The sequence below is a fragment of the Eumetopias jubatus genome, unplaced genomic scaffold, assembly GCF_037043125.1.
Source record: "Eumetopias jubatus isolate StellerSeaLion01/CBP00866 unplaced genomic scaffold, mEumJub1_p1.0 scaffold_6, whole genome shotgun sequence".
Lineage (NCBI taxonomy): Eukaryota > Metazoa > Chordata > Mammalia > Carnivora > Otariidae > Eumetopias > Eumetopias jubatus.
In genome coordinates this window covers 116851365-116873314 of record NW_028274812.1, presented here as the reverse complement: position 1 = coordinate 116873314, position 21950 = coordinate 116851365, and the positions used below count along the sequence as shown (strand labels likewise).

General features: G+C 60.9%; 1 protein-coding gene and 1 pseudogene across 1 annotated transcript; both read right to left on the bottom strand.

The window, feature by feature from the left end:
* Positions 1–819: 819 nt before the first annotated feature.
* On the bottom strand, positions 820–21925 carry TEAD3 (TEA domain transcription factor 3). Its single transcript, XM_088024371.1, is given in 15 exon segments — positions 820–933; positions 1111–1263; positions 1342–1482; positions 1693–1866; positions 2006–2139; positions 2708–2769; positions 3339–3388; positions 3500–3637; positions 4219–4230; positions 5286–5348; positions 9216–9280; positions 11120–11371; positions 15509–15533; positions 18015–18023; positions 21773–21925. Coding segments are annotated over 15 exon segments (1545 nt in total).
* Positions 20113–21735, bottom strand: LOC148164133 (uncharacterized; annotated as a pseudogene).
* Positions 21926–21950: the final 25 nt, after the last annotated feature.

The window sequence follows — 21950 nt, the reverse complement described above, 5'->3', positions numbered from 1 at the left end:
GCACAGGGGCTCCCGAGGCCCTGGCTGCACTGTGGGCTGACAGAGGGCACCTAACAGGTGCCAAGCACCTGCTGCTCCTCTTTTCTTGCCTGGTCAGAAGCAGCTGCTCCCCTGGGAGGAGGCCCCCAACCTGGCTGGCCCCAGCCCCCAGTACAGACAATCTCTTCCAACCCCCTGCGGCTGGCCCCCCACTCCAGGGAGGCAGTGTATACCTGGGCTCTGGGGCAGGCAGCCCCGGATGAGAATTCCAACTCTGCCCCCCTTGCATGGGTCCCTCAACTTCTCAGAGTTTCAGCCCATCATGAGACACCAAGACCCACGCTTGCCTTGCACGGTCTGAGAGAGGCGACAGGCACACAGAGGGCCTGGCACCAGGCCTGGCACACTGCAGGTGCAAGAAAAAGCGTGGGCCCCGTCTCTCCTTCTCACCCTAACCCCCAACTTGACACTCTCCTTCCTGGGGCCTCTGCACTCTCACCCCTTCGATCTCCATTCTACCCTCCCCTGCCGGCCACACATGCCTGAGCCCGAAGGGGTCAGATCCGCTCACTGGAGGCTGGGCAGAGCTGGGTGATGGTTCAGCGTCCGGGGCAGGCTGCCCCACCACAGAGCCCTCCTCTCTTCTCCCACAGTTAAAGCGCAGAACAGTGGCAGGGAGTGTGTGTGCTGGGGGTAGGTGGGGAGGCCTCCTGGGTCCAGGGCCTGAGGCCTGGTAGGCAGATGAGTCCTCAATCCAGACCTCCAGAGCGGGGGGGGGGCCAGGCAGGTGTGTGGAAAAGATGCTTGTCCTGGATCCTGGTGCTGGGGGCCGACGGTGGCCTAGTCTTTGACGAGCTTGTAGACATGGTGCTGGGCCCCGTGCTCGCTGGTGGAGACTTCAAAGACGAAAGCAATGACAAGCAGGGTCTCCTGGGAGTCCCGGCTCGTGACCACCTGGGGGCCAGGCAGGAGGATGCAAGGGGTCAGGCGGCACAGGGCCACAGGGGGACAGGGGCTGAGAAGACCCTTTTCCTTTCTGGACAGCAGTCTCCTCACCTGAGCCATGGGGCTGGCCACCCCCACTTTGAGGCCCCGTGCCCCCCACGCGCCCTGCTGCCCCTTCCCCCCCACCTGCAGGATGGTGAAGTTCTCCAGGACGCTGTTCATCATGTACTTCTCTGGCAGGTGCTTCAGCTTGTGGATGAAGTTGATCATGTACTCGCACATGGGGGAGCGGTGGATGCGGTACACGAAGCGCCCATTCTCCAGCCTGGCGTACTCCGTCTGCACACAGCCGCGGGGAAGGTGTCACCCCACGTGCCTGCTCCCGGCCCCTCTGTGCCACCCTGGGCCCCCACTCACCTCTACCTTCTCCACCACCTGCTTGCCAAAGGAGCACACCTTGGTGGAGACGCTGATGGTCATGCTATCGGCCGAGCTATACTGAGAGCTGACCCCATAGAAGGCTCCGGGGCCCTCCTGGATGGTGCTGTTGAGGTCGGCCTGCAGGGGGGGTGGAGGGGGAGCCAGGGTGGCGTCAGGTGTGGGCAGAGGCCAGGGGGAGCCTTCCCGCCACGCCAAATCAGTGTTTCGCCGCAGGACCCATCCCCAGCATCCTGCCCACGGGCCACAGGGTCCCCGGTGGGCGGGGTGGGCCCAGGTGCGCTGCACATGCTGGGGAGGGGGTGGTCGGGAGCAGAGAGGGCAGCTCACCCAGAACTTGACAAGGAAGAAGGCGTTAGGGGGTCCCTTCTCATAGAGTTCCTTCAGTCCACCCTTCTTCTCAGGGAACTTGTCATAGATCTGACGCACGTCGACGGCCTCCAGCGGCGGGTCTGAGAAGGCAGGGTTCGTCTGGCCGATGTGCACAAATAGGTGTTTGCTGTACTGTGGGGAGGGCCCGGTACGGGGTCAGGGGAGCACTCAGGACACGACTGCCCTGGGGCTTCCCAAGCCCAGGCCCCTGAGCCGCGGCCCTGAACCCCAGGCTTGCGCAAACCCCCACCCCCACCGCCAGGCACGTTACCGTGTCAGGGTCTCGCTGCACCTCCATGAAGGCCGAATACTCGAGGAGCCGCAGCCGGGAGGAGGCGATGGTGCGGTCCTGCCACACGGGCACAGAGGCAGCAGCTGGGGGGAGCGGGGTCAGGGGCTCGTAACCTGGGAGGGCGAGATGGACCCTCATCTGCATGGGCGTGTGCGCATGCTTACGTACGGAGCTGCCCCCCAGCTGCACGGCGCCACTGGGTGAACTGGAAAATGGCGCCCCTTTCGGGGAGGAACACAGGCTGGATTTTGAGCCCTCTGCCACATCCCCTTGTACAGTGTACCACCTGCACGACTGTGCAGGGTGGCCGCAGGAGCATACATGGGGGGTGGTGGTTTATGTCACTATTAATGTGTGTCCAAACAAAATACAGATGAGTAAAAAGGGAAAAATAATAATTATCCCGAATCCCAATACCTAGACAGAGTGATACTCCGTTAAGATTTTGGTATATTTCCGTAGACGAATTTTATAAATATATATCAATGTAGTATCTTCATTGGTGTGTACAACACTGTGAAAGGTAAGGGGCCTGTTCGCGGCCTTCCCAATCCCCTATAGACGCCACCCGCTTCTCCCTCCCAAAGACAGGCACAGCCTTGGGCGCCTGCTCTTCTGAGCAGTGGTGCGGGTGTGGAGGGGCAGAGGGGCGGCGGCGGCGGTCTCGTGTGGGGAACTTACTGCTGAGCGTGGGCGGCAGGGGCGGCTGGATGGGGTAGGCTGGCTGTGCAAAGGGCTTGATGCTGCGGACGGGAGCACAGCCTGGTTAGAGGGTCACCCCCCCAGCCCCACCTTCCACCTGGTCCCGTCACTTGGGAGTGTCATCTGGTCTCAACAGGGAGCCACCCCGCCTTTCTGCCAAAGGCCCAGAAATGCACGCCGGCAAGCAAACTCACCCACTTTGGGTTTTCTCCACATTTGAGCTTTTATGAAACCCTGCTGCATCTCACAACTGAGGTGCACGCTTCATGTGGCCTTTCAACCCCACCCTGAGAGCTGCTCATTAAACTGAGGGTGTGTCTGTGGATGAAAGTCCTCTCAGAGCCCAGGGAACCCAGCAGCCTCGACTTCCCCATGTGCCGACCCAGAGACTGACCGACAGCAACGGAGGGAGAAGTAACTGAAGGGCGGGCAGACAGACAAGTGGATGAGGAGGCTGATGAATGGACAGACGCACAGCTCTTACTGGCGCTCTCCATCCTCTATTTCTGAATTAAAACATGCCTCAGCTGTTGCTGGCGCCTGGCTCATAGGGGAAGTCCCAGCGGCCGCCAGGGCCCAGGGTGGGAGAGGGCTGCACCTCGATACTCACTCCTGAGAGGGTCCAGGCTGCTGTCCCAGGAGAGGGGGGCTGCTCCAGAACTGCAGGGAGGGGACAAAGCCCAGCGGCCCCTCAGCACCCACCACCGCCGCCACCGCCCAGCCCCGAAGGCACTCCCTCACCTCAGCTCCTCCAACCCAGGACCCCAGTACCCGTGAGGAAGTGGAGAAAACGCCTTGGGGCAGAGGGGAGGGCGGGCTGAACTTGTTCTGTAGGACGCTGGCGGAGACGATCTGGGCGGATGACATGGATGCCATGCTCTGGAGGGCCTTGTCCTTGGAGACCTGGTCCTGGGGAGGGGAGAGGCCGCATGGGGACGGGCCAGGTCAGAGACGGGGCTGGGGCTTGCCGCCCCTCCCAGGCCCTCAGGGGTCTGTTGTGTGGGCTCGGGAGAGTCTCAGCCCCTGCCTGGGCCTGTCCTCCTAAGAGGACCTCACTTCTCTGAGTCCGGTCCACGGTAAGAAATTATTTTATTCCATAACCCAATATATACCTGAGCACTTCCCCTTATGTTGTGTGGCACGCGCTCTCCTATTTCCTAGTCTGTTTCATCAGTGGTTCTCAAAGTATGGTCCGTGGACCAACGGCACCAGCATCACTGGAAGCTTGTTAGAAATGCAAAGTCTCGGGCCCCAACCCAGACCCACTGATTCAGAAACTCGGGGGGTGAAGCCCAGAAATCTGTCTTCACCAGCCCTCCCGGCGATTCTGATGCACGCTAAAGTTTGAGAACCACTACATCTCATTTTTAAACAATGTCAGCTGCCAACCTATTAAATTAATTTCACAATTCATAATTTGGAAATCCTGTGTTAGATGTTCTCCCCCCTCCCACATCGTCCCCCAGGGGAGGGAGGGGCAGGCTACTTACCAGGTTCATGGCCTGTGAAGGAGAGGGAAGGTAGATTAGAAGAGGCACACGTGAGGGTGATGCAGGGGGGGGACGCGCCCTTTCACCCCTCTCCACTCAACGGCCACCTGGCTCTCGGGTCTGAGGAATCCAGGGGAGCTCAGAGGCAGCTGTGGACCCTCCCACAATCCCACTGCTACCCAGGGGGAGGGCTTCTTAGCTGGGGGTGCCCTGCAAAGGGCAGGATGAGGGAGGGCAGGCTGGAGACCTAGAGGGTGGACCACGCTGTCGCCCCTGGGGTCTGTCCGCGTCCTCTGGAGCTGTGATAGAGGCACGGGGGCCTGGAGCGGGAGGCCTAGTCTGCTGCGCAGCCGGGAAGCAGGTAGAAGACACAGCCTACAGGGGCCCTGAGCCCCATGCTCTGAGACCCTCAGCCGTGGAGCAGCCAAGATTGGGCATCCAGTGCAAGGGGCAGCCAGGCCCACCACCACAGCTCTGCCAGCCGATGCGCCCGTGTCTCCTCCCTGCCCACCTGAAGGCCCCGTGCAATTAACAAGCAGCAATCAGGAGGAAGGAGAAAAAGGAAAAGGAAGAAGAAGAGAGGTGGGCCCTAGTGGCCCCCAGATGGTCTTCCTCTCCCTCACTGTAGGGCTGGCTGTCCCCCTGGGCTTCTGCTTAGTCTCCAGGGGCTGTGGCCCTCTGTAGCCCGAAGCGGCCTTTGGGCTTCATGCTGCTCTTTGTGTTTGAGACACCCTCCGCCCCACCAGAGCCCTTCAGCCGCCTCTCTGCCCTGCGCTCAGAACACAGTAGGGCCAGGCCAAGTGGCAGGGGACCCCCTACCTTCAGCTTGGACTGAATCTCTCGAGATTTCCGCCTGGCTAGAACCTGCAAGTGGCTAGAGACCTGTAGAAAGAGAGAGAAAGGGAGAAAAAGAGCAGAAAGGGCAGAAGAGGCAAGAACAGAGCTTTAGCCAGAAGAGAGGCACAGTGGGGCCAGAGAGGCGGCCGCGGCAGAGGCCTAAGCCGTGCAGAGAGAGAGGTAGAGGCGCCGAGGAGGGACTGGAGGCCCTGGTCAGGCGCCCAACGTACCTTGATGCCAACCTGGTACTCCCGCACCTTCTTCCGAGCTAGAACCTGTATGTGGCTGGACACCTAGGGGCCGCCCCGCGCCCCGCCAGAGAGGAAAACACAGACAGTGAGGAGGCACGGCATGGGGTGGCCGGGGGCAAGGAGCATCCCAGCCCTCGTCTCTGGGAACAAATGGAAGCAAGGGGGAGCTATGGGGCCCTTGTGAACAGACATCCCTGAGCCCTGCCAATTCTCTGCTCTCTTCTTGGCCCTATTTTGATCAAGAGCCTACTAAGTAGCCTTCAGGACCACCATGTACAGTTGTATAGGTTGTTCACTGCATAAGAGGATCTAACCCAGTAAGGGCTAAACTCCAGCCCAAGCTGTGCTGCTCAAGTTATGTGCCCTGGTGCTGAGCTGCTTCTAACCCAGAGGAAGGGTATCTTTTTATTTTTCCAAAACGGGTGACTTTTTCCTGACTGATATCCTCAGAAGAGACACCGTTTCTTTTTTTTTTTTTTTTAAGATTTCTTTATTTATTCAAGTAATCCCAACACCCAATGTGGGGCTCGAACTCACAACCCCGAGATTAAAAGTAGCATGCTCGGGGCGCCTGGGTGGCTTAAGTGTCTGCCTTCGGCCCAGGTCATGATCCCAGGCTCCTGGGATCGAGTCCTGCATCGGGCTCCTTGCTCAGCAGAGAGCCTGCTTCTCCCTCTCCCTCTGCCTGCCGCTCCCCTTGCTTGTGCTCTCTCTCTCTCACTACCTCCCTCTCTCTGTGTCAAATAAATAACTAAATAAAATCTTAAAAAAAAAAAAAGTCGCATGCTCTAGCGACTGAGCCAGCCAGGCGCCAGAGACACTTTTCTCTGATTGGCATCACCAATGGCCATAATGCCCGTGCTGGCCATCAGAGCATACATCAGGGCCAGGTCCTCTACAAAAGCGCTCCCCACACCACTGCCTAAGTCCTCGTGTCACCCCAACAGCTTGCCAGCCTATCAGACCAGGCCTGGCCCTGTTCCTGTTCTGCTCATTCAGCTTCTTCCCCCAACATGCCTTCCTTCCCCCTGGACTAATATACAGCAGGACACACACACACACACGCACGCACACACACACACACACACACACACACACACACAAGGTAGATGCTGTTAATTGCAGTTCTTCTCTAGCACACTGTCAAAGGTCTGACCCTTAAGCCTCAGAGAACCTAACTGTCCCTATTTTCCCCACAAAACAGAAGGGGACACATGGATCCCCGAGGCTGCTGCACACTCATGATCCACAGTGGCTGTGGGCTTTCTTTGCAAGTTGTTTTCCCCCCACAAAGACGCAGTTTCTTTTTCTTTTTAATCATAGACCGAAAGTTACTGTGTATGTGATGCCCCGGAGCCCCCTGCTAGTTGGTTAGGACCCAGGAGGATGTGCCCCATACCGCCTCATCGGGCACCGGAATCAGATGTCTGTCCAGCAAGATCACCCATCACTTCAGATCATGACATTTATTGAGTTGCTATGACCGTTCTCAGCATTTTACATGTACCTCCTCTGACCCTTACTAAGAAGTCAGTACTAACATTATCCCTCAAGTTACAGATGAAACCAGCACACAGAGAAGTTAAGCAGTTTATCCAAGGTCACACAGCTGGGGGATGGAGCTGGGATTTGAACCTAGGTGGCCTGACTCCCGAGCCTACTTGCTCCACCACCAAGCTACGCTCCCAGGATTCTTCTGACCCTTAGCACAGAGGACCACTGCCAAATGGCCAAGTCTGTGACAGCTGAAAGTCACATGGGACTTAATCCTAATGTAATATTTAGCTGTTTTTCCAGTATGGAAGCATCGCACTTGCTATTATTGCTGTATGTATCTGTAAAATCCCTAACACTGCATTTTTTTTTTAACCAAAAGTAAAACAGAAACCCTTCCCTATCACCTGGTTGCTCTTTGTACCACATAAAGACATGCTTTGCCCTCACAAACATAGGATGGGTCTGTCTGTCTTACCTACCTACCTACCTACCCAATTTTTCTTAAGGCTTTATTTTTTTAAGTAATTTCTACACCCAGTGTGGGGCTCAAACTCATGACCCTTAGATCAAGAGTCGTCCACTTTACCAACTGAGCCGGCCGGCACCCTGGCTTTCTGTTTATTAAGACGTAACAATAATCACAAGGGCAGCGGCATGTTCTTCTATAAGCGCTTACTCTGTTCGAAAGCGTCTTCACGTATTAGCTAATTTAATGGCCGAGGACCAGAAGCTGAGGGGCAAAGCACCCCTTGCCCGCAGGGAGGGGTGAGGGTATTTGTACCTGGAGGTTTGACTCGTCAGCCCTCCTCCTACAGTCCCAAGCACCAGGGAACAGGGCCCCTGTCTGTGGGGTTCCCCTGGGTAGCCCCAGTGCCTAGCACACGGTCGTAGCTCAAGGATTCGCTCACTGCGGGGCGCCTGGGCGGCTCAGTCGTTAAGTGACGGCCTTCGGCTCAGGTCATGATCCCAGGGTCCTGGGATCGAGCCCCGCATCGGGCTCCCTGCTCGGTGGGAAGCCTGCTTCTCCCTCTCCCGCTCCCCCTACTTGTGTTCCCTCTCTCGCTGTCTCTCTCTCTGTCAAACAAACAAACAAACAAATAAACAGAATTCGCTCACTGAATAAACCTGTCCCACATGAACTGGCCCCGGAAGAGAGGTTCATAAATGCCTGAGCAAATGGGGGAGGCTCCTGCTCCCACACTGAGGGGGTGGACTCAGAACCTGCCTTTGAGACGGCGGGATGGGACACGGCGCCTCTGTCATCTGCACAAATGGGGATCTGGGGAGGTGGGTGCAAGGTCCAAACCCCAGCAGACAGGGAGGCTGGGAGAGCCGAGGATCAGAAGCAGCTTCCGGTCCTCCCATCTCTGCACCCAGCCTGCCTCTCTCCCGGGCACCCTGCACGTCAGCCACCCCAACCAGCGCCCTTTCTGGGTTCCCTCCCGGGACCGGAAGCCGCCCAGTCATCTCTCCATGCTCCCACCGCCGCTGGGGACCTCCGTTCCTGCCTCTGCCCGGCCCTCCCTCATCCATGGCCCAGCTGCTCCAGGGCCAACATTCCTTGACAGATGCCACCCGCCACTCCCTGTTCTAGTTCCTTCCATGGCACCCAGCTGCCCCGAGGGGAAACCTGTCCCTCAGGCCTCGGGCCAACCTCCCTCCCTGTCCTCAGCTCTCCCCACCCCTCTCTCCACCCACCACACTGCTGACGGATGGCTCTTTCCTGCCCAGTGGGTTCAATCCTGGATCCACCACCTACCAGCTGAGTGACCTTGAGGAAGTTACTTAACTTCCCCCTGCCTCCGTGTTTTCATCTGGAAGACGGAGATAATTATTAGACCTACCTCCTGAGGTTGCTGTGAGGGATACACAGATTCATAGAACGTAAGCCCCGTGTGGGTTCCCAGGGATTCTATGTACGTCCGACTTCCTCGGCCTGCAAGAACCTCTCCCCTTTTCTCTGCCGGGCTAAACCCCGAATTCCTCCTTAAAAACGCATCTTGGGTGTTAACCTCCTCCAGAAAGCCTTGGCAGCCCCTTCCCGCCTTGCCCTGCCGGGTCCAGCTTCGACCCCTGGCCGACAGCACACACTCACCCTTGGCTGGGCCACGCCGCCCTGCTCTGCCCTCGTGGGTCATTGCCACCGGTCGGTCGGGGCACCACTCCGGGCCGTGACCACGCCAGGCTGCAGGTGCCCCACGGGGCTCACCTCTGGTCACTGAACCCAAGGCCCCGGGTGGGGTGGTGGCTGGTCGCAGAGGGCAGTGCCCCTTTCTCTACGACCGCGGGAAGAGCAGCCCGGGGAGCGTGAGGTCCCTCGGGAGAGGAAGGGGCACAGGGAGGGGCTGAAGGGGGCCGCTGAGGGAGAACGCGCCGTGGGCAGACGGCATGGAGCACGCATCCTCTCCCCACCTGTTTTCTCGTCCGAGTCTTCCCGGTCCTCAATTTAATGTAGCGTGCAATCAACTCATTTCGACCTGGAGTGGGGTGAGAGAAGGGTGAAGAGTTGGCCAAGGGGGGCACCCGGTGGCTGCAGGCCCCCCCGCACCCCGCTGCGAAACACACAGGCCTCTCCCCCAACCCTGCTCTTCTGCCCCCTCTTCACCCTAAGGGGCACACGCAGGCAGGCAAGGGGTGGCGGGGAGCCCCAGGGCCTGGGGGGCTGCTGGTTGGGGGAGGTGTGAGTAGGGGGCAGCAGGGTGGGAGGGGACGAGGTCAGGGGGCCCAACAGGTTTCCCTGCACACAGACGGGGCAGGTGTGGCCACGGGGCAGCAGGGCAGCTGGACCGCTCACCCCTACCCCACTCCTAGCCCTACCCCTAGCCCCGGCAGCACCTCCTTCCTCCCCGTGCGTGACGCCAGTTCCAAATCTTTAAGTGTAAGTGTTCACGTGTCAGCGAGGCCCGCCGCGGGCGGCACCCGGCCCCGCACACGTCCTCATGCGAGTCTGGAAGGTGGTTTCCCAACCCAGCTATCCTTGCCATAAGGGGAGACCCTGGACAAGTCCCCTCCCCTCCCTGGCGAAATGGGCAGGAAGGACCCAGGGGTCTCCAGCACACCCCCCCCACGGATGGCCCGTGTTGGGATGTCCCCAAGCCCAACACTGTGTCCCTGAGCCTGTCACCCTCATGTCCCAGGTTACCAGTGTCTCTCCTGCCCTGTGAGATGCTGACAGATGCTGAGCCAATACCTTCCATCCCCCCCAGGCCAGGCCCCCAGCCCCACAACCCCACAACCTCCCCAGAAGGGCCACATTCTCCAGATTCCTCTTCCATGACAGAACCGGCCCCACTGCTCCTCCCTTCCTGCCTGCCCCCCTCCACCCCACTCCCTCCGCCCTGTCTAAACATACCCTGTGGGGCTGCCCCAGCCATCTGGGAGGTAGCCGTGGGGGAAGCACCCTGGGACATCTGCCTGCCCGGTGCGCGAGGGGGCTCCGGGGCAAGGGGCGGGCGTGGCACAGTGGCTGGGGACAGGGGACACGGCAGCCCTTACCACTTGGCCCAGCTGTCTCCTTCCCGCACCCTGCCATGGTACTGGCCGCTGGGATGGGATGGGCCGAGGGCCTGCCTCACTCAGCCATAGGCTGTCAGGGAGGGTTGGAGGGAGCTGGAAAGGAGCCAGGCCCAGAAGGGTTGAGTTATCCCAAAAATGCAGCTCTGGGAGAGCCCTCTCAGGGCTGGACAAGAGGGGGACACTCCCTTCTGGAGGCAGGAGATGGGCAAGGTAGCAGAGAGCGGGCCAGGAGAGCAGGAGAGACTTGGCGGCGTGGCGGGGGGCGGGGGGGAATGGTTGAAGGGTCTGAGGAACGAAGGAGTCCCCTTGTCTCTCCAGCCCTCTTCCTAACACAGGCCCTTGTCACAGCTGGGCCTTCCCCACCCCCCCCATACCCATGCACTGGACGGAACTCGCCAGTAGGACACCCCGGGTCTCACCCCTTGGGCTTCCCCACACGTCGGGGAGGGGGGGGGACCCTCTCCCAGGACTGGCCTGGAGCACCCAGCACTGACCCAGTTTCCTGTGTCCACTGAGTCACCCTGAAACCCGCAGGCCAGCAGGGGGAGGAGAGGAGGAGCAGACGGGGGTGTCGAGGTGTGGGCCCCAATCTGGTGGAGGGGGCAAGCCTGGCTTGTTTATGAGGAGGATCCTGAGACACACAGGCTCACACGCCCAGACTCGCCCGTGGCGGGCTGGCGGGCTCGCAGGACTTCGCCAAACCGGTTGGGTGAGGGGGCAGAGAGCGGGGGGCGGGGCCTGGGAGGGCCAGGCCGCCTCCCCTAGTCCCGTCCAGTGTCCCCGTGTCTCCCCACACGCACCGTACATCTTGCCCTCGTCTGACAGGATGATTTTGCGGCGGCCGCAGGGCGGGTAGATGGCCAGGGCCTCCTGGAAGCTCTGCTCGATGTCGGGGCTCCACACGCCCTCCGCGTCGTTGTCCAGCCCCTTGTCCAGGCCCTCGGGCCCGTCCTCCCGGGCCTCCCCGGGGCTGCTGCTGGCATTCCAGCTGCTGGACGCTATCGTGCTGGTTGCTCTGGGCTCTGGGCCTGAGCCCACTGGGCAGCCGGAGCCTGCGGGGCAGGCACAGACGGGTTAGGAGATCGGAGCCATCTCCCACCCAGGGGCAGGGCCTGGGGGGAGGTGGGGTATGCTTACTCAGTGCTGTGCAGCCTTAAATGAGCTACCTCACCTCTCTGAGCTTCGGTCCCATAAGATGAGGGAAAAGGTCTCCTTGAGGTCTTGAGGGTTAAAATTAAATGAGATCACGACAAAGGACCAACCACAATGCCTGGCTCATAACACTCAAGACATAGGACCGGTGGTGATCAGTAACAACAATAACACCTCATATCTACAAGGCACTTTTGTGGGCAAAAAGCACGTTCATACTCACTCAATCCTCAAAACTAAGGCAGGGAGGGCGAGGAGTGATACCCATTATTCAGATGGGACACTGAGGTTCACAGTCATGCCGCGATGAGAGGGGCAGGGGGCCTGCTGGGTGTTTCTGCAGTTTCTGCAGCTCCTCCTCCTGCCATCGGCAGCCCCCAACTGGGGACCTTCACCCTCCTCGTTCTCCCCCCAGCCTCAGCGCAACCCTGCTGAAGACCCGCTGTGGGAGGGGAAGGGCCCTGGACCTAGGAAGGGTGTGGTTTTGACTTCCCTAAAAGATAACTCCCAGGAGCACGGCCAAGGAACCTAAACATGGGGCAGGGACCGCCCCAGGAATCGCAAGGAGGGAGCGATGCTGGTTGGCAAGGGAGCAGCTGAGAAGGTGCCTGGCCCACAGCCTTGCTCAACCCCACCGGCTCCTCCATCCCACTTCCTGTTCCTGCACCTCCCGGCCCCACAGCGGCCCGTAAACCACCCACATGCCTGCCCCTGCCCTGGCCTACATCGCAGATGGGCCAGGACTCTGTAAACTCTGAGTTCCCTGCACACGCCAGGCTGGGTTATTAACTGAGACCACACCCGGCAGTCCCCCCAACACACACAGCTCCGAGGCTCATCCCTAACCCCCTTCAGCCTCAGACTCTGCATGCTCAATGTCGAGGGAGCCTTGGAGCCCAAGATGGCTAGATCCAGAGACTTTGCTCTGGTCTGCAGGGAAAGCTGGGGTGGGGTAGGGGGTAGGTAGGGTGGAGGGGGTGGGAGACCCCTCTGAAGCTGGGGAAGGGAATTCTTTCCCCTCAGACAAGAATTCCGGGCCCTAGGGTGCCTGGGTGGCTCAGTTGGTTAAGCAACTGCCTTCGGCTCAGGTCATGATCCTGGAGTCCCAGGATCGAGTCCCGCATCGGGCTCCCTGCTCAGCAGGGAGTCTGTCTCTCCCTCTGACCTTCTTCTCTCTCATGCTCTCTCTCTACCATTCTCTCTCTCTCTCAATAAATAAATAAAAAAAATCTTTAAAAAAAAAAAAAAAAGAATTCCGGGCCCTGCCAAACGGGTCGGGGCCCTCTGTGTGGGGCCACCTGTTTGTCTGGGGAGGCTCGAAGAGGGTCGCTAGTGTCATGGGATGGGGAGGGCCGTGGGGGCCCAAACGTCAGATGGAAACAGAGTCAAGGCTATTACTGTAATGAGAGCACCTGCCATATGGCAGGCCCTGTTCTGGGATTCTGTACACGTTGACTCATTTAATCCTCACAATAACCTATGCCGCAGAGACTATTATTAGTCTCACCTTATAGATGAGGAAACCAGAGAACAGAGAGGTTAAGCAACTTGTCAGACACACAGCTCGGAAGGGCTAGAGCCGGGTTCAGAGCCTGGGCAATCTGGCTTCAGTCTCCTAACCCAGGGGATGAAGCTGAGAAGCCTCACCACCTGGAGTGAGAAAGGAGGCCCAGCTGTCATGGCAACTACCCTGAGCCCGCCTAGTGGGGGTCCAGCCCAGGGGCCTCCCCTCAAGCCCAAGTGGCTGGAGCAGCTTCAAGGACACCCCCAGGGCTGTCGCCCTCGCTGTGAGGCCTCCCAAACCACGAGGAATAGCTCTCCCGCACCAGAGGGCAGCCCAGGCGAGGAGAAGCCGTGCTCCTGACCAGGGAAAAGGGGCCACACTCCTCTACTCCCAGCCCACTCTCCCCCCGCCCAGGAAGCTGTAGCCCCATCCCCTCCTTAACTCCTGAGGCCAAGTTCTTGGAATACAGATGTGAGGGGGCAGAGACTCTGGGGGCCCAGTGGCTCCCATATTGAGGTAGTTGAGATGCAGGGCCTCCCCCGAGATCCGACACTGCCCCAGGCTGTCAGAGCGGAGGCAGAAGAGGGGCTACGGTGCTCTAAGACCCCTCCCAACAGAGTCCTCAACCCATGTCCCCCCCACCCAGTCCTTTCCTGAGGTCTCCCTCAGAGCAGCAGGGGCCCTACGCCTGGGGGGCCCTGGCAGCCCCAGACTTTTCAAAGCAACTTCCCGGCCTCCCCCAAGTCCCTGCCCGCCTCCCCTCTTCCAGGCGGTGGCCCCCCCCTTCTCGGGGTGATGTCAGCCCCGCCCCGCCCCCCGCAGGAGCACTGTGGCCAAATATGGCGAACGCAGCAGTGCTTGGGAGCTGGGACAGACTGGGGGGGCGGGGCGGCGGCCCCAGGCTGGGACCGCTGGCAGCTGGGGAGGGGGAGGGGAGCCCAGGGGGCGGCTGCAAGGACGAGTCAAGGAGACTAGTGGGACCACCGTCCCTCCCCCTGGCCTGCAGGCACATGCAAGACTCACTTTCTAGGAACACTCCTGCGGGCAGAGGCACCAACACAGGGGCCCACAGGTGACCCCGCCACCCCACACAGCCATGCACAGGAGCCCACGTGTGCAGGTATGCTGTGTGGGTGCCCGGATGAGGACTTCCGTGCCCCGGGGCCCAGGCGCCCCCGTGGGCAGCGGCACCAGGCAGGGGGCTGAGCGGGGGTCCCTATCCCACTGTGGCGCTCAGGAGTCGGCGCTGGCTGCCCTGGTCTTCCCAGTTACTGCTGTGGGACGACCGAGACTGGTGCGCGCCCACCCTCTTCTCCTTAGACCCTCACACCACGGGGGACCCAGCGTGGGGGCCGCGGGCTCTTCAGGCAGCTGCCGGCTGGCCTGGGCGAATGCGGGGGTCGGGCGCCGTGCCCGGGGCAGGGCATCATCCCCGCTGTCCAGAACCTCTGTGTGCTGGGCTCTGCCGCTGAGAGGGGTGCCGGGGAGGGGGAGCCAAGTGAGGGGCGCGGGGCTGGAGCCTGGGGTGGGGTGAGGAGAGGGGGACGGACCCTGACAGGCAGGTAAGTAAACAGACAAGGGAGACAGGAGAGTCCCAGAGAAGAAGAGACAAAGCCCCCACAGAACCTTGGAGTGAGACCCAGAGAAGGAGAGATCCAGAGAGGAGGCAGGCCGGCAGAACGGGGAGGGGGGGAGGGAGAGGGAGGGGGGGGGAGAGAGAGAGAGAGAGAGAGAGAGAGAGAGAGAGAGAGAGAGAGAGAGTTGGATCCAGAGACGGTTGGGGCAGGAATCATGACTGACAGACCCAGACAGACAGAGACCAAGATCCGGAGAGACGGAGGCACACAGCTGAGGGAGGGGGTAAAAGGGGCAGGAAGGGGGAAGATCAATAAACTCAGAGTCAGGCAGTGGTGGGGGGGGAGCGAGAGAGCAAGAGATAGAGAGAGAGGGACAGAGAGAGAGAGAGAATGTATGTGCATATGAGCCGACAACAGAGCCCAGAGTTCAGGACAGACCTAGAAGGCAGCGGTGTCAGGGAAGCCATTGCTGGGGGCCAGGGTCAGCCACAACAGGGCCATGTCCAGGACACCCCACTCCTGTCCCATCTGTTCTGACTCTTCAAGACCACCTCCTATCTCCCTCCACAGTGGCCCGTTATTACCACAGGCTGCCCAACCCCTGCGGCCCACTCTGCCTCCACCCTCCGTCCGACCAGCTATTCCTGCTTCCCCTCTTTGAGGGCCCTCAGCCTTCTGAGGTCAGAAGGGTCCTCTGGGTGGTGGCAGGGATGGGAGCTAGGAGGCTGGGTGAGCAGGCTTTGGGGCCCGGGGTGGGGGAGATAAGGGGCCTCTCGCTGCCCACTCCCCACCCTGGGGTCAGACTGCTGGAATAACTGGCTGGACAGCTCCGGTGATGGGAGGCCAGGGCTGGGCAGCTGCAGAGGCCCTAGGCCCCCGCCCCCCACCCTCAGGCCCTGCAGCCTCCAGACCACCCGGCCCTACTCCTCCCTTCCAAGGGATAGGAGGAGACTGGCCTGACACTTGGGCTCCCCCAGCCCTCTGCCCTGGATGGGGATGCACACAAGGCCAGTCAAGGTAGGTGGGTGTCGTCCCCAAGTCCCCCTGCTACCCTTCCTTCCGAACCAGCCCCACTGGGAGGACAAACTGAGCCCAGGGACCCTCGTGGGGCTAGTGGCCAGCAGCTGTCCACCCCTGCAGGACCACAGCCCCCCAAGTGCTGTCACGTGGAGCCAGAACACCACTCAAAAGGCAGGAAGATTAGTGAAGTCAGCAGTTGCATCCCAAATCTCCCGCCCCCAAACCTGGGCTGGGCTGACCTTCGGGGGGTGGGCAGGGGGGGGCCCGAGGATGGGGAGGGCAGCTGATGAGGGCTAAGGGAACCTCCCCACCCCCTCTGCCTTTCCCTTCTTCCTTCTCACCCGCCCCCACAGCGGGGCCAGCTGTTCTCCAGCTGCCAGAGGCTCCCACCCTAGAAGTAGCCCTGCTCCGGTTGGGACTGGAGAGGGGGCAGGAGGGGGATGGTGTCTGCCTCCAGCATAAGGACCCCCGAGGGACCCTGCCAAGTGGCCACACCCTGCCAGGCTGGGGAGGGAGTACCCTCCTCCCTGGAGCAGGGTAGAGATTTGTTACAGGAGGAAGCAATTTGCAGAGCCCACTAGGAGGGAGGTGGGGAGGCCTCCTCCCCTCTCTCCCGCTTATTAATGTGCTTCCAATTTGGGAATCAGGACTCTCTGCACCCACCCACCCCCACTACTCAGGGCACAGGCTTCCTGGGGACCAGAGGGGGCAGGCCGTCCATAGCTCATCCGCACTGTCACCCCCCCCTCCACCGCAACCAGGGTAAGGACAGAGGGAGGTAGAGTCTCGGAGCCCTCAAACCTCCGCAGAAGCAGAGAGACTTCCCTTCGCCCCTACTCTAGGACCCTGTCCTGTCTCATCTTTTTTTTTTTTTAAACTCGGTAATCTCTGTGCCCAATGTGGGACTCGAACCCATGACCCCGCAATCAAGAGTGGCACACTCCACCGACTGAGCCAGCCAGGCGTCCCGTCTCCTTTTGTCTCACTCCAGCGAAGGCCTGGTATCCAGCTTGGGGGTGGGGGGCGGCAGCCAATGGGTAACTTGGTTAGGTGGGTTTCACAGTTGTCCGCGGACGCGCCCGAGGGTCTTGCCTCAGCGGCCTGTGCCCTGGCCCCTGGTACGCTGCGTCACCCGCTGAGCTGCCACCAGTCATTCAGCCGACCCCCGCCCCCAACGACTACAAGAGTCACAGTGTCCTCTACAAACACCCAGGCTTCCTCGTGGCCCTCCCTGCTCACACACACACGCCCTTGCCCAGCCAGCGTCCCGCACACATTCATGGTGACCTGCACCCCTATCCTGTTCCTTCTTAAACTTTCTATTGTGGTAACACACACATTACATCCAACTTATCATTTTAACCATTTTTAAGCGCATCATTCAGTGCCGTTAAGTATTTTCCTCCTTTGTTTTTAACGGTTATCTTTTACACCATCCTCCGCATGGACACGCCAGGCATCAGGGTCATGGGCCCCCAAATTTGACACACAGTGTCTCCCGAGCATGCCTGGCCCAGCCCTGATGGCGGCCACCCACACTGTCCTCTGGTCTCAGCAACCGTAGAGAGTGCCCACCCACAGAGGCATCTGGGTCACACCCCACAGGTCCCCCGACGTGAGGGGCTGCACAGGCAGGGCCTGGAGCTCAGGCTCCCCCACTCGGCTTCTCACACAGCTGCTCAGCAGCGTGTCACCATGCTTTCTCCTCACACGCGCCACATACTGTCCTAGTTTTACAGTGTCATGTACAGTTGCACATGCAGCCCATCAGAGTTCCTACAAACCCGAGGCCACCTCATGTGCTGTTCACACACACACACACACACACACGGTCACACCACAGTACCGTACGTCACGCAGAATGGCACCCGTTCTGCTTCTGACACACACAGCATCCAACAATCGCAGTGTCTCTCACACACGCAGAGCATGTGGATCCCCTCAGAGTCAGACCCAGGCTCAAGCTCCTGGTCTTTCAGAAATCATGTCCCCTGCGATGGCCACTCACACACAGACCATGTGTACAGCTTCTTTCACTCGCTCACTCACACACTCACACACACACACACACACACACACACACACACACAGAGGACGTCACTCATGGTGGCTCCCACGTACATACAGTGTCGGTCACACACATCGGTGTTATAAAGTCACGGGCAGTGTCACAGTTTCTCTCCTGTGCAAGTCCAGCCTCACATGCAGTTACACAAACTGGTTTTAGCTGGTTCTGTCACACACGCACCCCCCCCCACATGCAGTGTCACCCACGCAGAATGTCCCACTCAGTTTCTGTCTCACACACGTCCAGCGTCACACACGGTTGCACTCTCATTTCCCTCTATCACTTCCTGTCCTTTCGGGCCTGGCAGGGAGCACAGGAAACAATCAGCACTCTAGGAAACCTCAAGGGCTGACTGTGGGGACCTGTGCAGGGACAGGGATTCTCTGGCCTCCAGCCTCCTGTGGGACCCTGCGAGGACAGGTGAAGTCCGTTCCCCTCTCGGGTTCTCCCCTGAGGGGCAGCACCTCTCCTGCAGACAAGCCCAGGCTGGCACAACACCAGGACAGAGGTGAGGGCAGGGCAAGGCCTTGAGGATGGGGCTGAGTGTGATCTGCTGACCTCTGACCACAGAGGCTCCTGCCATGGCCCCAGGGCTGCCCCAGACGCCCATGGAGACCTGGACCCCACAGCTTCTGCAGCCCCCACGTGGGAAGAGACCGTGGCCTCCTAGCTACCACCACAAAAAGTTGCAACATTTAGAGTCCTCACGGCTCCCCAGCAACCTGGGGTCTGGCACCCCAGATCCCTTCCCCACTCTCCTCACCGTGGGTGGACCCCTCCGCTCCTCATCCCTTCCTAAGTGAGGAGGTGGACAGGACTGATAGCTTCGGTTCCCTTCCAGCTTCCACACTGAGCCCTTTGGGGGGTCTGGGAGTCAGGCAGAGGGGCAGGCCATCCACGTGGGCTCTCAACACAATTCACCCCGGCCAGCCTTGCCAGACCCCCGGGCCACTTCAGAGGGCAAGTTCCCCGAGCTCCACCTGGCTTCCCTGTCCCTTGACGCCTGCTGCCTGCAACCTTTTCAGCCACACTCTCCTGGCTAACATACTCCTCAGTCGCCTCCTGGTTCGTCCTCACGTTCTTCCTTAGATCACTGATCACCCACTCACCTCTCCAGACCTCACCAGGTTCACAGTCCATAATGGAAGGAGGAAGGCCCACTGACTAGAAGACTGAGACTCTGGAAGGAGCTCAGAGACAAGGGACCCGAGAAGTCATTTATTCTGAGCAGGGAAACTGAGGCCCAAGATGACACAGGTGGTTAAAGGCCCAGCTGGGACCAGATCTCTTATTTCTTGACCTCCTCTTTGAGATGTCCCCTTCTGGTTCTAATATTTCCTCAACTGGCAGAATACAAAGGGTCCACAATCCTGAGTGTGAGGGTGGGAGCACAGAGACAGAGATATGGGGACACACACACACACACACACACACACACACACACACACACACAGCTCTGTCCTGCCAATCACTGACCATCCTACTGAGCCAGTCCCCAGCCCCAGTGCACTAATTAGCATTAATTATTGTTCCCTCCCTAGGGAGGTGGGGGAAGGCTCATGAAGTTGAGAATCCCATTGGCTCTTAGCCTCTCCCTGAGGAGGGGGCATCCAGGGCCCCTGAAGTCACCCTCACCAGCCAGCCTGTTCCTGGAAGATACATCTGTCCATTCCCTGCCCACAGGGTGAGCAGGGATCCAGAAGACTGCAGAACCATGTCCTGGAATGACACCCTCCTGGGCGAGGGTCTTGGAAAAGGAGCTACAAGAATCTGGAAGGGAGGAGCACATAATCCCCCTAAATGTCCAACTTTGAGGGGACTTTGGATTTCCTCTTTGCTCCAGGCTGCCCCTGACATTCTAGCCAAGGAGGTGTCCCGGCCCCCTGCACTGGGGTGAAACATGTATGCACAGAACCAGGCCACAGGAGACAAGATACACAGAGCCGCCATGGGTTCCAGCCCCTAAAGCTGTGTCCAGTTCCTACCCTCATCCCCTGCTTTCCTGGACTACAAGCCCAGGCCTGACCTGGTTCTGCCTCTACCTGGAGAGAGAGAAAGCACAGAGGGTGGTGCCCCCTGAGAAGCCCTCCCCCAAGGCCTCATTCCCTCTTGTCCAGAAAGAATCTCTGAGCCCTGGAACAGGGCAACTCTCCCAAAAAGGTGAGAGTGGGGTCTCAATGACACTGCCCTGGGGCCTGGCTAGCTGAAAACCAGATGCAGACAGGCACTCCTGGCCCTCCCTCCCCAGGCAGGAGTAAAGGGCATGACAGACAATAGTGGTGGTGGTAGTGGTGGGGACAAGCCTCCTTCAAACCCTCTAAAGTCTAAACAAGGGCTCTAAGGAAGTGTAGCGAAAATAAGGCCCCAAAGCCAGCCCTCTTTGGAGCCAGGCTCCTAGAGCCCTGGTCTGGAACTCCGAACCTCCACCCCAACAGAGGCGGCATAACTGGAAGGAGCTTAAGCCCCTGCCTCTCAGGGGGCACACGCCCAGGGCGCGCAGCTCTGCTCCCAGACACACTCCACAATCCAGCGCAGCCACAGGCACCGCGCGCTGGAGCCGGCCTGGGCGCCGGGAGGCCCGGCCCGAGGCCTGCGTGGAGCGGCGGCCGGGCCGGCTTCGAGAAGAGAGCGAGCCGGGAGTCCAAAGGGCGGCGGGGCCCGCGACTGGGAGTCCCGGGGAGGATCTTCCCGGTGGCAGGGCCCCGAAACCATGCGGCTCCCAGACCCCTGCCTCGACACCCCAAAAGCGTAAGTTGGGACAGGCGATGGCACCGGGGACAATCTCCCGGCTCCCCGACCTCCCCCGACCAACTCGTCCGGGTCGCGGGGGGGGGGGTGGGTGGGTGGGGGTGGGAGGGGTGGGCGGGGCTTCCCGGAGAGCTTTTCCCCCCCCTTCCCTCTAAACTTCCCGGCACCCAGATCTGGGGCTCAGGCTCAAGCTGGACAATAGCTCGGGGACCCAGCCCCCCTCGAGGACCCCCCCCCAAATCCAGAACCAGCCAACCAAACCACCTCTCCCAGCAGGGCCTCCTCCCGGCGTCCGCCCGGCTTACCTGGTCCGAGCTCGGGGGGGCGCTCCGGCCGGGCCGCTCCGCCGGGCCCGAAGGAGCTGAGAGGGGGGCCGGGGAAGGGGGGTCTTGGGGAGGGGGCTGGCCGGAATGTGCGGAATGAGCCGGGCTGGAGCGGGAGGCGCCGGGCGCGGAGGAGGGAGCGAGCGGGACGGAAAGTTTGTGTTGAGGAGCCGGGGCGGGGGGTGGGGGCTGAGGGGAAGGAGGGGGCGGGGCGCGCAGGGGGGCGGGCACCGGCCGGGAGGGGAGGGGCCGCGCGGGGCCGCCCCCCGTCGGCTCTCGGGCTGCCCACCCCGCGGCTTCGCGAACCGCGGCTGCTCCCGGCCTTCCCGCGCCTAGGCGCTCCCCTCCTCGCCTGCCTGTGCCACGCTCCCAACCGCTCCCTGCACGCCGGGCCTTTCTCCACCTCTCCAGGACCCCACCGCAATTTGGGGCTCAGGCCTGGGCGGGCTCGAGGGCGGAGCTCCCGCCTAGCCGGCTGGACTCCCGTCGGGGTGCCGCGTCACGAGGAGCCCCGCGGAGCCGGAGCGCACGGGCCTTGGGGCTCCCTACCCACACACCCCCCCCACCCCAGTCCCGAGCCGCCGAGGCGGAGCGCCCTTTCGCGCCCGAGAGCCCGCCCCCAACTCCCGAGGCCCCAGACCCCGCCCCGCCCTGGCGACTGCGCCCGCCCTGCCCGGACCCGGTTTGTCTGGTTCTCCCCGAGAGGCTTGTTTCTCGAATTTCTCCCTTTCCCCTCTTCCCGGACCTCCGGGGCCCTCCCTCTCGGCCCGGGGCCCCCGCGGGGGGCGTCTCGACACCACAAGCCCGCCGAGTTTCGGTAGGACCCGCGCTGGGCGCGGGGGAGGGGACGGCGGGAGCGCCCCGGGCCTGGGCGGGAGCGGGGTTGGGGGTTGGGGAGGCAGGCCTCCAGCCCGCCCTCCGGACCTCTCCCGCGCTCCGGACCCCTCCCGCCGCCTCGTTCTCGGCACGCGCTGAAGAACCACTGCTTGCCGGGTCTGGGACGCGGCTTTATTGGGGTCTTCATCCCGCATCACCTACCCCCTCTTCCGAGCCCGCCCCACTCCTCGATCCCGGAGGGGGTTAAAACAACACTGACTACTGCTCCTGGACAGGAAGTGACTGGGGCGCGGGGCGGGGAAGGGGGGCGGTTGGTGAAGCGGCTCAGGCTAGCTCCGCGACCAGATGTGCGGCTGCCGACTCCAGATGTTCTTCATCTCTGTGGGACCGCAGTCTGAGCTC